At 42.2% G+C, this 16542-nt stretch overlaps 1 protein-coding gene across 1 annotated transcript in view; it reads left to right on the top strand.

Annotated features, from left to right (window-relative positions):
- The window catches only part of OSTF1 (osteoclast stimulating factor 1), a 50783-nt gene that overhangs the window by 24637 nt on the left and 9604 nt on the right, over positions 1 to 16542 (top strand). The window contains exons 3-7 of the mRNA XM_027616713.2: positions 5788 to 5838; positions 8866 to 8929; positions 10608 to 10661; positions 12876 to 12983; positions 13902 to 13951. Coding sequence (XP_027472514.1) covers positions 5788 to 5838; positions 8866 to 8929; positions 10608 to 10661; positions 12876 to 12983; positions 13902 to 13951 — 327 coding nt within the window. The remainder of the gene's footprint in view (positions 1 to 5787; positions 5839 to 8865; positions 8930 to 10607; positions 10662 to 12875; positions 12984 to 13901; positions 13952 to 16542) is intronic.

Below are 16542 nucleotides of genomic sequence, written 5' to 3'. Positions count from 1 at the left end.
CCCGATTTGATGCACAGTAGAACCCGTCTCTGAACCCTTTCCACCCCCTCTAGGCTCTAATAACATACTTCCTTTTCCATAAAGACTTTCTGATTAACCCAGCTAAGCCTTGTACACTTGGCATTTCTGTCCTGCTTCCCACAACTGTGTTGGGGGGCGCAGAACACAGGGTTGTTCAGAGCTGGCCTTAGGTTTTAGGACCCATTCTGCCGCTGTAGCGTCTATGTGACCTGGGAAATTTGGGAATTCCCAAACCTCTGCGCCTCAGCTCTTTCGAGTGAGAATAATAATCTCATAGGGTTTTAGTGCAAATTAGGTGAGATTAATTGTGTGAAGCTGCTATTACTGTTAGGAGGGGTAGTGGTTGCTGTATTTATAGACATTTAGCAAATAGTTTTGGTGGGTTGACATATTGATTATTTTAATTCACCTCCAGTTCTGCCCCAGGATGGAATTTCACTACTGCTCTTTAAAAAAAATCATCGTTACAGGGGCGCCTGGGTGGCTCAGTCATTAAGCGTCTGCCTTCGGCTCAGGTCACGATCCCAGGGTCCTGGGATGGAGTCCCTGCATCGGGCTCCCTGCTCTGCAGGAAGCCTGCTTCTCCCTCTCCTTCTGCTCTTCCCCGCCCCCCCCGCTCTTGCTCGCATTCTGTTTCTGTCTCTCAAATAAATAAATAAAATCTTTAAAAAAAAAATCGTCATTATTATTGAATGTCCAAAAAAAATAGATACTTAATTCATTAGTGTTTTTGAAGAGTCGGTATTTAAAATGTTATTTTTTAAGGTCCCTGCTCCCAGGGATCCTCGGCTGTGGAGCAGTGCTGCTAATTCATCCAGGATGTACTGGGTGCTCAGTAATGAGTATCGCGCACCTGCTGCTCCCACACTCTGCCCCTTCCACCTCCCCTCAATCCAGATGTTAAAGGTGGGGTGGCTGGCTGGGCAAGTAGCCTCTAGCTCCTGGCCCTCCTCTCTGCTTAAGTGCCTGTGCTAGCCCAGTGATTCAGTCTTTTGATTCTCATCCCAGAGCTAGTTTAGTTTTACATTCTTTTTCTGAATAAGGATTTCTGTTGGATGATGCGGGAAGCTCCGTTTGTCTGTCTCTGTCATCTCCCCCAGCAACCACCCCTAGCGGGATGGATGCACTCTGGGATGTCCTGAACTGACCTGGCCTCCTCAAAGCCATTGGGACCAGGCAGGATGCAAGGGCTGAGCTGGCCTCTGCGGGACACTTGCTGACAAGTGCAGCACTCCAGGGAGGCCTGGGTCTAGCTTTGAGCTACTCTTCTGTCCTCAGGGGACAGGGACAGCAGTGCCCAGCTTCAGTCTCGGTGATCCACGGGGCAGCTGGAGCACTGGGCAGTTTGTCGCTCCTGGTTCTTCCTGCCAACCCATTTCTCTTCTATCTTGCTCAAAGGCAGGGGAGTCCTGGCGCCACTCATGCCTGTTTGGTTCTTAATTCTTGCCCAACCCCCAGTCCAATAAAGTCTTATACAGAGATCCGGCTGGACTGGATAGACCAGCGTCAAGACACACTGGAACAGAGGGAACAGCATTCTCTGTGTGCTGGCGGCGTGTCGATTTCTAAATGGAAAGCAGCAGGACCCCGCTCTGTCATGTCACATCTTCTGACATGACTAGGTTTATCGCACTCTGCAGAGAGGCAGGATCCCTAGAATGGAATCCCAAAAGCTGAAGTAGGAGCCCAGCCCTGTGTGGTTTGTGGCAAGTTCTTCAACACCCCTCTGAGCCTGGTTATGAAATGGAGACGATACCGTGTTTCAGCCCGGCCCCTCATGGGTCGTCCTGAGGTTTGAACGAGGCTAAGCATGCTTTGCAAGTGTAAGGGGTTGGCTGTTGGTTTTGTTTTTCTGCCTCATGTAGGGATGGGGAGTAGGGGCGAACAGCAGATACTTTCCGTGGCCACCACCTTTTAACCTGGTCATGATACCCTGATGACTCGTAATGGCTATGCATGACCCTTCCGCAAGAGAGAAAGCATAGGTGCTGGTGAATGTTCCAGACTCTGACTGTTGTGGTTCAAGTCTAGTGTCTACTACACACCTGCTGTATGGCCTTGGACAAGCTTCTCATCTGCAGTGTGATGACAAGAGTAACACCCACCTCATGTTGCTGGTGAGGATTAAATTTGTTAATATTTGTAAGTGTCCAGACTAGTGCCTGGCACCTAGTAGTCCTATAAAGTGGTAAATAAAAACATCCATGGAAAATTTGATTTGTAAAAATCTTTTTGTTAATTCTTGGGGTTCCAGGTTGACACATCTGAAAAGTTTCATAAGGATGTTATGGTCTTTCTGAAATTTTTTATAAAATATATATTTTCATAAACCAACAAAATGAATGCCTTGGGAATTATATGTTACCAAGAATAAATGAAACAGGAATGAGAATATATATTACCAAGTTTCTACTCATCGCTCTAACATTGCAGTGGCCAACAATTTGCTTGTCCTGATACCTTGTGGTTCTTCAAGGAGAGGGGCAAAGAGGAATGTGGTTGAAAACCAAAGAAGAAACTAGAAATAAAGTGCTTCCTTGATTGTGTCACTGTTTTCCCATTTCTGTTCCGTGAATGCGATGCCAGGAATTTAAAAGTAGACCCTCATCAAATCATTTACCTTAAGTGCCCTGCAAGCAGTTTCTTAAGGGAAAGTGTGAATATTTTAGGTAAAAATCTATTTAAGTTTTAAAATCATGAAAACGACCTTATTGTCTGTATTGCTACCTATAGTGTGAAGAATTCGGTAGACCACGTCTAGGTTTGTAAGCACTGCCCCTGGTTCCTTTGGAAGAAGATATTTTATGGGGAGTAGCACTGTCTATCTGGGAGCTATTGATTAAAAAGAGAATAAACTGTCCACTCTCCTTCCTCAGGGTGGAAAAATAGCGAGAGCTTTTTTTCCCCCTGACTGAAATTGACTGCCTGTTGTCCTTCCCTCAGCTGAAAAACAAGTCTCACCTAATAGGTGGCTTGTGGCATTCACCAGTGTTTGAACAATAGCCATTATTTTAAAAACTAAAGCCGCACTGAGAAGTATCGAAATGACTGTACTGAGTGACATTTTCCAAATGATGCATTTTACCAAACCGCAAAGCACAAGAATTACTTAAAAGACAATAAGAATTGTAACTGTTCTTGACTTTTTATTGCCTCTAAATTTACTTTAATTTTAATTTTATTTTTTATTGCCCTTATTTTAAAAATTGAGGTAAAAATTCACATAACATAAAATTAACGATTTTGAAGGGAACAGTTCAGTGGCATTTAGTATATTCACAGTGTTGTACAAACCCCACCTCTATCCAGCTCCAAAACATTTTCATCCTCCTAAAAGAAAACCCTATATCCATGAAGCACTTACTTTCCATTGTTCCAGGCTCTATCCTTTTTTCTCTTCCTAAATGAGAAGGACTCATCACAGGGATTTTTGTTTGTGTGCTTTTTTGAAGCTGTTTGTTCAATACCATTTCAAAACATGCCTTTTTGGTTCAAGGGTGAATGAACTTTCTACATGTGGAAATTTAGGCAAACTTGACTTGTGATTTTAAAAGGTGGCCAACACCATAGGTAGGGATGATCTTTAACTTCCACGAAAGCCCCTTGTTAGACATAAGTGGGCAGGTTTGGTTCTTGGAGAGGTACAGGGTAAGAATGCTCTTTGGATGGCTCCAAGACCAGAGAGATCTCTTCAAGACATTGCACTCTTTTGAAACTCTGGGAAACTCAGAGTCCCTCCAAGAAAAATGCTAAGCTTTCACATATATTCTGTTTTCCTTACTTCCTTACGTTCTACTTCATTCTCTCCTCTTAACCCTTATTGCCATCTCAAGGAGAGACGGTCAAATGGTGTTGAAGTTGCCAGCGAAGGCCAACCTTCCTGTTACGGGGATGGCCACTGTGTCTAGCTGGGGTGCTGGGTGGGCAGTGCGTCCCCTTTCTGGCCTCTCTGGGAGCGGTCCAGTTTGCAGCAGGGAAATACTAAGAGAAATAGTTTGTTTACCTAATCACTTTCTATAGCCATCACATATTGGTAGTCTATTGATCACAGATCATCAGAACATGATAGAAAAAGATTAGGGAAGAACTTAGAGGGCTTTACAGTTTTTGCCCTAAAAATTTTACGATTTCTAGTAATCATAAAATCTGTATCATCGAGTCTCCATAGGCTCAACTAATTTTGCATAGCTTGTGCTGTGTGTTAAGTCTAGACTCGGTAAATCAGTCGTAAATGCAACAAATGCTTCAGGAAGTACCTTTTAAAGGAACTCAGTCAGGGTGCCTGGGTGGTTCAGTCGGTTTAAGTGTCTGCCTTCGGCTCAGGTCACGATCCCAGGGTCCTGGGATGAGTCCCACATTGGGCTCCCTGCTCAGTGGGGAGTCTGCTTCTCCTTCTGTCTCTGTGCCTCTCCCCGCTCATTCTCTCTCTCTCTCAAATAAATAAATAAAATCTTTTAAAAAATAAAGGAACTCAGTCATTTTTAAGTATCATTAATTATCATTTGGTAGTTTTTATATTTGAATGCATAATGCACCTAACTATTTATGTATGTGGTTGCTTAAAGCATGGTATAGCTGATACAGTCTTCGTTTATATTCAGGAGGAAATAGTTATAATAATAATACAGATCAGCTTTGAAACTAAATAAGTTAGTAGTGCACAATCACATTTACCTCCCTGGTCTGTAACTGAGAGAGGAGATAAATGGAGAAATGAATGGATGAGATAATTTGTTTCACTAGCTTGAGTTTTGTTTGTACAGAACAGCAACTAAAATCAGAAATATCAAAGCCTGTTTAAAAAACATTTTTCCAGCCAAAATTATGAAAGTAATACATGCTCATGATAGAAAATTTGGAAAAATGTTTCTGTATATTTCATGCATAATTGTGATCTTATCCTGTGTGAAATTCTGTGCTTCACATTCTTCACTGAACATGACAATGTGAATATTTCCCAGGATCTGAAACTTGCTCCTAATAGGCATGGTCCTATATACCTACAAAATCATGCTGGTAAGCATTAATGTAGTGATAGAAAAAAAGATGCTTAATTAAAGCACCCAGCTATCTTCAGAGAGTTTGCAGGACATTTGGCTGGTACAACCTGGAGCGCATATTATCTGTATCATCAGCTAACCCCTGAGAGCTGCTTATGGTGTGGACGTTCTGAGTTACTGCTACCCATTTTCCTGCTCTTTAGCCTTATTAATGGTTGAGTCATGTATTAACTATTCTTATATATGAAGTGTTCATTCTCTGTGAACATGAAAAGGTAGGATAGTTGTTTTCTCAAAATAAGCAGGTAGTAGATGTTGACATGAAAGTATTTAAGGACTGAAGCCTATTCCTTTAGACAAGAGCCAAGCTCCTGGCTGTTTCTCGTGGTTTTAAATTCTAGACATTTATCCTTTTACGAAAAAATGTATATCACCTTTTAGAATTTTTACAAGAAAGTAGTTTTATTAATGTTCTATTTTGATAGAGAAATGCCTTGCTTTCATTGTGGAAGAATATAAGATGTTCTTATATGTTATGTATGCAACTCTTTGAAGTTCATCATGGGAAAAATTCAGCTTTCTAAACATATGTTAGTTTGTCAGTAATGTTTCATTATGTGGTCTGTGTGCAGATGTAAGTATCTAAAAACCACACTGTCTGTAAGGTACTTTAGGATTTGAAATTCATATAATTATTAGCATCATCATTATATTCTAATTCATGAAAAATCACATGAAGTCAAACTGTATATGTTTTTTCTTTCAGCCAGATGAATTGTACTTTGAGGAAGGTGATATTATCTACATTACTGACATGGTAAGCTCAGCTAATATTTTGTAATCCTACATATGAAACATAAGGCTATTTTGTGTAGCTGTAATGTACAATATTTAAATGTTTATCTGTATAGAAATACGTATGCCCAGTGTGTTCATTTTAGCACAATTTGTAATAATAGCGTAAAATTAGAAGTAACCCTTATGTTCACCTATAAGAAGATAGTTGAGTAAGTTTCGGTATATCCACAAATAGAGTATTATGCATTTATAAAAAGGAATGAGGAATATCTCTAAATGCTATTATGGAGTAACTTAAGTGAAAAAATGCAAGGTAAAAAAAAGCGTGAACAGTATGCCTTATTTACCTAAGAGAGGTTATATGTATAACTGTTTTCTTCAGTTTAAAACAAAAAGTCAATGGAGGATTCATCGAATAAAATTTTAAAAAATAGTTTCTTCTATGTGAGGGAAGGGAAATAGGGTAGAGGGAACATGGAATAAGGACTTTTTAAAAAATCACACCTTGTTTTAGAGATCTGACTTTGGAGTCATGCAAACTTTTGCATAGTTATAAAATTAAATGGTAAAAAAGCAATCCCTGAAATTTAAAAGCAGAATGAATCAAATGAAGTTAATTGTATCCCAGGTAATTGGCATAACCACACAGAAAGGAACTGTTCCGAGTGACCTTAAAACTCAGCAGTTAGACCGAACATCTCCAGTAGAATATACATGAAGGGCAAAAAGGACTGGCAAGAAAAATAACTGTAACCTGGTTTTAATTATCATCTCGTAGCAGAAGCATTGGTATTGCTATGCTGAGATTGTTGCATGTGTGTTATGGTTGAGAGCAAATGAGTCATTAGGTCAGTGATACTGACAACTGGGATTTTTAGCCTGCAAGAAAAGATACACAGATGTAAGGTCAAGGTTAAAGGTTAAATAAAAACCCCATAGCTCTGCATCTGTATTGCAAGTATGTTGTATTTTATCTACAATAAAATAAAAACATGTCCTGCTCTGTCCTTTGAAAAGGCCTAGAAAAAAGAAATGACCGACCCCATAATAGTATGTTATTTTGCACTCAAAGGAACAAGGCTCTGTTGAGAAATACATGTTACCAGGTTGGGGGCAGCAAAGGTACAAGATAATCTGAGAACACCATGTTATTAGAAAGCAAGGAAGCCTCCAGAGACAATGAGGGTCACAGTAGAAACACAGGACTGAAGCTGAAGAGGCTGCCGCTAGTCAAAGGTAGGACAATTTGAACAGTCAGGGCAACACTCCCCAAGGATTGAAGCACATTTTCTATGTTTAAATCCATGAGCTGCCAGTAATACAAAAAACCCAAACATCATTCTTCACCCTGAGCGGATGCTAGGGAACTAACGTTTTTAATTCTGACAGCTTCAGTTAAGGAAAATAATGAGCCTTGATTCTGCCTTTTCTCTATGAACTTCATCTCTGGGTAACCTGAGAGTTGACGAGGGAGAACTTCTCTTTAGAGAGATATTCTCATTGTTTAAGTGAAAAAGGAATGGTAGAATGTCACCATTTTGCAGCCCCCAGGAAATAATGGAGGGACCGCCAGACATTATGTGTCTCCTGATGGAAGAAATCAATACTACAATAGTCTTGCCCAGAAAACTGAATCTGAATCTAATTAAGCCTCTAGAGCTAACAACCAATTTATAGGCAATAGGGAGAACAGAGGAACACATTTTTGGTAACACAGATGCAACAGGCAAAATCCAGCCTGTTTGAAACTCAGCAGAACAAATAAACTGGTTTCTTCAACAAATACACTAAGCAACAAGTGTGTTATGAAGGAATGAAAAAAAAAATGGAGGGAAACCTATACACTAAAAGAGACCAAAGAGGCAAATCAGTCAGTCATATTGTATGGCCCTTATTTGGATTCTAAATTGTGGGACAACTGGAAAATTTTAATAGTGATCTAGATGTTTGATGATATTAAGGAATTATTGAAATAAATTTTAAGTTATGATAATGGTTTTATGTCCTTGGAAAAAAATCCTTATCTTTCAGAAATACATACTGAAATATGTACAGGTGAGCTAATACAGTGTCTACAGTTCATTTGAAGATAATCTGAAGGGATAGGAGGTTGTGGATTAGATACATGAAACAGTTGGCCAGGAGAAAATAACTTATGCAGGTGGGAGATGAGTTTATGTAGGTTCATTATCCTGTTTTTTTCTTTTTATAGGTTTGAATTTTTCTAAAATAAGGTTTTCCCAAAAATGAAGCTAAAATAAAGAGGTCTTTAGGGAAAAAAAAATCTCCAGGATGCCAGGGTGGCTCAGTCGGTTGAGTGTCTGCCTTCAACTCAAGTCATGATCCCAGGGTCCTGGGACCAAGTCACGCATTGGGCTCCTTGCTCAGCAGGAAGCTGCTTCTCCCTCTGCCTGCCACTTCCCCTGTTTGTGTTCTCTCTCTCTGACAAATAAAAGAAAATCTTTAAAAAGAAAAAAGAAATCTTCAAGCTAAGAGAAATTAGACTCTGGACAAAAAAATTCTATGGATAGTTTAAAATTCTATGGATTGTTTTCTTCCCTTTCATAGGATCTCTGATGTGTGTGGTTGTTGAGGCTCTGTGATGAAGTGTATTGTGTGTGTGGCAGGCCAGTGTGGGTATATTTGTACTTTAATGATAGGGGGAACGGACATCCATAACCAGGGGGTGAGGAAACTTGATGGTTGTATCCAGGGCTGATGGACAGTCTGTAGAGCAGGTGAAGTCCCTGAGCCAGATGGGTTTGTTCTTTTTTTTTTTTTTTTAAGATTTTATTTATGTATTTGAGAGAGAGAGAGAGAGAGAATGAGCAGGGCAGGGGCAAAGGGAGAGGGAGAAGCAGGCTCCTCGCTGAGCAGGGAGCCCGATGTGGGACTCGATCCCAGGACCCTGGGACCAGGACCCGAACAGAAGGCAGGCAGACACTTAACCGACTGAGCCACCCAGGCACCCCGAGCCAGATGGTTTTAAAAGTGATTGAACGTAAACTGGATTTGGTGCCACTTAATCTAACTCTTCTTTCACTAGAGTGATACGAATTGGTGGAAAGGTACCTCCAAAGGCAGGACTGGACTCATCCCAAGCAACTATGGTAAGCATGGCTGTGGTGGTTATTACTTTGTTTCTACTGTGTGGACTTTCAATTTTCTGGTTCCTGAAGCCTTTCTGCTTGCTGCCAGGGCTGAGAAATCAATGGAGTCATTGCCAGTATAGGATATTTTGTACTCCGTGAATCTCTCCGTAATAAAAGGGGAATGGGCACTGGAGGTACTTGAACTTGATTCTTTGGCTTAAGAAAATGCATTGTAACATGCTTGATAGAACCCCAGGTTTCCAAAGAAATGCTTATGGCATTCCTTTATCCAACTCTTAGGATGTTTTTTTTTTTCCTTTTCTTTTGCTGTTAAACCAAATCTCAGATGGTTTCTCAGCCTAGCCCTTTCTTTGGTGATGAAGTGATCTTGCCTTGTTAATTCACGTGTCGGGCAGTTATATTCGTTAAATGGGTATCCAGGCCGTTTGAGGAGCTTGAGTAGTGAGAGGTGGCCCCTGCCATGAAGCCACTTCTGGTTGGAAGAGGGACAGACAGACAGACCCAAGTACTTCTGTAGAGAACAGCAAAGTAGAGTAAAAAGAGCACAGGATTGGTAAACAGTGTTTTAATCCTTTTTCTTCCACTTCTCAATCACAAGGGACTTTAGTGAAGGCACTTAACCGCTGTCCTTGAGACTGCGGTGTAATGAGAGGTTTGATTTCAGTCACTTCCAAAAATTCCTTTTGACGTCAGCATTAGATGAATCCCTAGACCAGTGGGGCTGGCGTCAGGCACCAGTTCCAAGCACTTGCACAGGACTTAGAAATTCGCAAGGAAGGGACTGCTGCAAAGTTCCTAGGAGAGCAAAGAGGGGGAGGGGAAGGGAGGGGAAGTGAGAGCGGAGGTCTGGGGCCCCAGGCAGGGGCCCTGCTTGCCCTGGTCTGAAGGTGATGCCATTCTGGGTTAAAAACATTTCTGTGTTCCTCTAACCTTTGCACTCCATTTCTAGCCAGTCACAGACAGTGAGCATGTAAAATGTTCCCCTGTTGCTTTGCATCTCCAGTAGCCAAGGGAGTGTCCAGTTACAGCTCTTTATGGCGGGAGGGGTTGGGTCTGACGTCTGTTTTGAACCGCAGTCTTCATGTGGTCATTCCTGCTGACTCTGGGACAGAGGAGAACACACCTTCCTCAGAGGCAGGTAGGGATGCTGCTTGCCCTCTGTAAATACGGGAAGCAAACCGTTTCCCCCTCGTGCGTGCCCCCCACATGCACACACACAAGGGAAACAGAATTATTTTCGGCCGTCTTCAAAGTAGGGTGTTTTTACAGAATGTAAAAATGAACATCGAATGTTTTCCTTCGCATTTTTGTGACTCAGTTTATGACATACTTGAGTATACTGGTATGCAGGCCACGGATCTCTTTGCTTTTGCTTATACTTCCAGTTAATTACTGCGTGTGGCTTTTGTTTATACTCCAGTTAATTGCTGTGGTGTTGCCTTATTGCTTAGCTTGGTTTCATTTAGCAAATAATTTAGCTTCTTTTAAAGCAGGAAGCATCAGTTTGATTTTCTGCTGTTTTTTATTTTTTTTATTTTTTAAATCCACACTAAAAGGGCTGCCGTGTGGTGGAAGGCCCTGGTACTCGGGAAGCCCGGGGACTGCGAAGTGGCTTCAGTGAGTCACTGGGGTGGCACTCTCAACACTGGCTTTGCTCTTTTTATTTTCAATCTAGTGGCCGAGCAGGCAGAATCCATTGACAATCCATTGCATGAAGCCGCAAAGAGAGGTAGGTGTGATTGTTTTTGATTGAGATACCCAGGAGTAAAACACACATCTTAATTATATAGTTTGATGACTTTTGACAGGTGTATACACCTATGTTACCGACGTCCAGATCAAGATCTAGAACACTTCTGTCATCCCAGAAAGTTCCCGTTCCAGTTAAATCCCTGCCTTCCCCCAGAGGCAATCTCTGTTATGCCTTCTATCACCCTTGAGAGAGAAAATATGATTAAAATGTTTTTTTTTTTTATTTCCTTAAGTAAGCTCTGTACTCCAATGTGGGGTTCGAACTCACAGCCCCAAGATCAAGCATTGCATGCTCTACCAACTGAGCCGCCAGGCACCCCTATGATTTTACATTTTTAAATGTCAGCCACCAGACACTTTTGAGTACTTTACTTACCTTGTGCCCAGTGGCAGGTGGAGAGGCATTTCTGTGGCTCCCAGAGCTGGATGTCTGGCAAGGGGAGAGATGTGTGTAACATTGTTACAAGGTGGTGTCAGAAAATCAACAATTGAAGTATGTTTAAGTCAAACAGGTTATAGAGGCCACGATGAGTAACTAGAGGGCAGGAGGGTGGAGGCTTCTTGTGGGCCTCACATGTGAGAGAGTGTTGTTATAGTGCAGGTGTGTGGGGTGAGGGTGAAGCTGGGGAGGGAGGGAGGAGCAACAGGGCTGGACCTCGGACCTGGGACTTTATCCCATACATCAGTAGTGTCCCCGTCAAACCCTGGGATATTTGGCAATGCCTGACTACGGACTTGGGAATGCTCCTGACACCTTTTGGGTAGTAGATGCTGGGGACATAGCTACAGGGCACAGGTCAGCCCCACAACAAAGAATTCTCCAGTCCCACCGTTGATAGGGCCACTGTTGAGAAGCCCTGCTGTGGACGTGGGGAGTTTTTATAAGGCCTCAAGGAGCTCTCTTTCATTCTATTCCAGATCTTTCTGAAATGTGAATGTCCAAAAGGAAATATTGGCTTAGAATGGTGCATAGGTAGACCTACTAAGCTGACATTTATCATTAGTACCTGAGACTAATATTACACTATATGTTTGATAACTGGAATTTATTTATTTATTTTAAGATTGTATTTATTTATTTGACAGACACAGCGAGAGAGGGAACACAAGCAGGGGGAGAGGGAGAGGGAGAAGCAGGCTTCCCGCGGAGCAGGGAGCCCGATGTGGGGCTCGATCCCAGGACCCTGGGATCATGACCTGAGCCGAAGGCAGACGCTTAACGACCGAGCCACCCAGGCGCCCTGATAACTGGAATTTAAATAAAAACCTGAAACTAAAGAACAAAGTGATTTGCAAATTAGATATTTGGGGCATTCGCCAGAGGATTTTAAATTAATAGTTAAATTTACTATGAGAGCAGCAGCTCTGAGCAGGTTATTTTGTGTTTATTTCCGTATTTTCTTATCAGAACTGAAAGTACATTTTAATATGAAAATGAATAGTATCTCCTTGTTCTTAGGTTTGACTGTTTCGCCCCCCAAGTTCTAGGATTTCACAAAGGAAAAAATTACATGTATGTATTTTTTACGGAGTCAGACAACCATAAGTAGACTCATTTAGGCAACTCTTCCCATTAACCGAACATTAAAAGTTGATGTTGTACAGCCCCACAGAGCTTACTCGTATTTTGTCACTTACATCGACACTGATCAGCATGTATGTGTGGCCAGTCTGTATGTACCATAGACTGAATGTTTGCATCCCTCAAGATTCAGATGTTGAAACCTAACCCCAGTGCAGTGGTGTTTAGAGGTAGGGCCTTTGGTGGGCTCTGCCCTCGTGAATGGAACCAGTACCGGTCGAGACCCTGGGGAGCTCCCCTGCTCTTTCTGTCCAAGGGGTGGAAAGACAGTGTCCATGAACCAGGAAGCAGGCTCTTACTGGACACCGAATCTGCCAGCACCTTGACTCTGGACTTCCCAGAGTGGTGACAAATAATTTGTGCTGTTTAAGCCTTTCCTACCCTCCTCCACCCCCAAGTTGTTGTTAATACTTTTCATTAATATAGTGGAAGCGAAAATGTACCATAATGAATGCATTACTGGGCAGGTCTTCATTTCAGACTTGCTGACGAATCCATTCTAGATGGGAATTTATGGAGGATGCAATGGATTCCAAAGCAGACAAAACAAAACAAAACAAAACACCAAACCCTTTTTCTCGTGTTTTTATAAATGTGAAATTTTTTCAGGCAACCTGAGCTGGTTGAGAGAGTGTTTGGACAACCGAGTCGGTGTTAATGGTTTGGACAAAGCTGGAAGCACCGCCCTCTACTGGGCCTGCCACGGGGGGCATAAAGGTACTGTCTTCTGTGTGTTGTCCTTAGAGTCCATGTTCCTGAAACGGTGCTCCACCGAGAGGTGATGGATTTACAGAAATGAAAAAACAGATGATTCTTTTCAAGTCCTTTAGAACATGGGCCAAAAGCCTTGTGAAGCAGTAGGGAGAATGCTCCCTTCATGGACCTCTCTCACTTTGAAGACTGGAAACTTCCTTTCTTCTGGGCTCAGAAAGGTGACAGGAAAACAATAGTCATGTAAAAACAAACCCCACAATATAATCTTACAGAAGAAAGGGGCAGGAGTGACTCCTCCAGCTTAGCTTTTCCCAAGATACGCTTTCGTGAGGTACATTTTAAGTTGAATGTACGCTGTTCAATGTAGGAGAAAGACGGCATTTGCTTAAGTTAGTAATCGTTGGTAACCTTTCTCAGTTATAATCCACTTATAATCAATAATACAACAAGTGGAATTTCTAGGGCAGTTTCAGCCTGACAAAACATCAGCCACACCCATTTACCTCTCCCTACAACATACACACAAAACAGACACCACAATCAGAAACAAAGCACCCAGCAGATTAAATATTAGAGCCAAAGGAAAGTTTCTGGCCGTTCCCCAAAAGGAAGCCGATCTTATATTAGCTCATAAACACAGATTAGTTAAATGAATATAAAGTGGCATAGCAAATGTAGAGAGTTCTACAGTGGTTGCCCCGTGTCAAAATGCAAAAGCCAGATTATTTGAAAGCAACGTTTCCCTAGATAATTCTACTTTTTAGGTTAAGTCTTGTACTTACATAAATTTAAAAAATTTTGTTATAAGGATGTTCTTGAAGATTCTTCTAAAGAACCCTCTCTTTTAAAACTATTATGCCTAGCCTTGTCAGCCGTTTCCTTTTTTTTCTTAAAAAAATATCTTTCCTCTTTGAATTTCAGACATAGTGGAAATGCTGTTTACTCAACCAAACATTGAACTGAACCAACAGGTAAGATCGTTTACGTGGAAGTCGGTGGTCATAACACACCTGTCTTGTTCTCGAGGTGCAGTGTGCAAAGTCCTGTCTTTGTGCCTTGAACTGACCTTTTCCCATTTGGTATCTTTCATAAAATTTTTAATCAAAACACTACAAATAGTTAAAAAATTTCTATTGTACTGAAATCCAAATTGCATAAAGCCCAAAATGCCTACCATACTCCTTCCTTCTCACTCACTCCTTTCGGCTCTTAGCTCTTTCCTTTCGCCTTCATGTTACTAAGGAAGATGCCTACAGAGCTGTATCCTAAGTCATCATCTTCATAAATGTTCCGGTGTCCTTTCTGAAGGTTCCAGCTTACTACTGCCCCCACTCTGATCTGCCAGCTCCGAACCTTTGCTCCTCTGGTCCTCCCCCACGTAGCCTATCAGAGTTTCCGGTTATGGTACTCTCCAATGCTTACGAGTATTATGGCTATTTAAATATTGCTCACCGTTTGTGTCATTTTTGTTTCTGGACTTACTGACTTTTATTTAGCTAGCTTTTTTTTTTTAAAGATTTGTTTGAGAGAGCGAGAATGAGAGAGAGTACATGAGAGGGGGTAGGGTCAGAGGGAGAAGCAGACTCCTCGCTGAGCAGGGAGCCCGATGCGGGACTCGATCCCGGGACTCCGGGGTCATGACCTGAGCCGAAGGCAGTCGCTTAACCAACTGAGCCACCCGCTAGCTTTTGGTTTTTTATCTCGCTGGAGACTTCCACACTGTTTCACGTTCTCTTGACGTACTTTTCCAAAATGTAGAAGGTAAGTGCTTCCCCCCACCCCCGCCCCAGAATGGTACTGGTACTTCCCGAAGTCCTCACCCTCATTCTCTGATCTGAGCAGCTTCACCTCTGCTGCTCTTTGCTCTCTTCCTGGGAAGCCCTACCTTCCCCTCCCTTCTGTGGTGCGTCTTCACTTGTCTCCATCCTGTGTCTGCCCTCCTGTCGTTGAGGGGAGAATCTTCAAACTGGTTCCTAAGAAAGGGGACCAAGGGATTGATGATGTGGCTGACAAAATTCGAGGCTGAAAATGATTTCCCTTAGAATTTTGCAGGCAGGACTCTAGGGTATTCAGTTTTTAGGATTGCTTTTGAGAGGTTTGATGCCATTTTGATTCCCGTTCTTTTACATGTGATCTGCTTTTTCTCTCGCTCAGAATTGTCACGCTGACCGTGGTGTTCTGAAATTTCACCACGATGTGCTTTAGAGTGGGTCTCTTCCCAGTAACGATGGCGGACTCTTTTCAGCCTGGAAAAATGTTGTCTGTTGTTTCTTTTCCAGTTTTTACTGACCATTCTCTTTGTTCTTGGGTTCTGGAATGCCCGTTCATAGTGAGGTAGGACCTCTTAACACTGAAGCTCCAGTTATTTTAGTTTTTCTCAGAGATTTTCTTACCTTTATGTTGGTTACCTTTTTAATTCCTTAATGTCCTGTGTAAGTTTTCTATTGCAGTGTAGTAAAAAACCACAAACGCGGTGGCTTAAAATGACACCATTTGTCCTATACTTTCTGTAGATAGACCAGAATTCTGGGTGCAGCACAGCTGGGTTCTCTGCTGAGTCTCATGGGCTGGAATCAAGGGATTAGCTGGACTGGCTTCTCATCTGGAGCTCGGATCCTGTTCCAGGCTCACTCAGGTTTGCCAGGAGGATTGAGTTTCTTGCACCCATAGGACTCTGGCCGGCAGCTTTCAGAGATCACCCCTCTCCATAGACATTTCCCAACATGGCTGTTTGCTTTTTTCTTTAAGGCCAGTAGGAGATTGTGTCTCTGAAGCTGTACCTTTGGGAAAGGGCCCACCTGATTAGGCCAGGCCCACCTGGTATAATCTCCCTTTTGATGAACTCAACATCAACTGATTAGAAACCTAATTATGGGAGTGATATCCCATTATATTCCTTAGTCTCACCCACACTCAAGGTGGAAGAATTCTTCAGGGGGTTGATCCTAGGGGGCAGGAATCTTGGGCACCATCTTAGAATTCTGTCCACTATAAGCTCTTACTTTTACTCTGATTATTACTTTTAAGTAGCATCTTCTCTTGTTCCATTATGCTCTTTCATGTTATATCTCAGATCTATTAATTACAGCTTTTTAAAACATTTTCTGCCATTAACTGTACTGTGTCTTTCCCCCCCTGAGATCCATTAATTTTGTTTTTATCCTTTCTCAAATAATGGAGGCTTTCCTAGTACCTAGTATTTCCAAATACTTAGTATCTTTGTCCATTCATGTTGAAGTGTGATAGATGTTCTGCATGCTTATGGGGCTTCTCCATAGGGTGAAGTAAGGTCCTAAGCTGTTTCGCTGGGTGATATCCAGATGTCAGTGTGAATACCCTCTCCCTCCTCCACATGTGGGCCTGCTCAGCTTCACCAGAGAACTGTCCTCCAGCCTCCTGCCCAGGGGGTAGATGCTAGACCGTGCACACTGGGGCAGTGGGGTAGGTAAAGGCAGCTTACTTCTCAGCTTGTTGGTTTTCAAGCTCACGCACTGCTTTTAGCTCCTGGCCTCATTGCCACCTTCCCTTGTACCTCTAAGTTCCACGAGCTTGGAAATGGTCT

Source organism: Zalophus californianus, chromosome 13 (assembly GCF_009762305.2).
Source record: "Zalophus californianus isolate mZalCal1 chromosome 13, mZalCal1.pri.v2, whole genome shotgun sequence".
NCBI lineage: Eukaryota > Metazoa > Chordata > Mammalia > Carnivora > Otariidae > Zalophus > Zalophus californianus.
Note: the sequence above shows the minus strand (reverse complement) of the source record. Positions and strands in the feature narration are given on the sequence as shown.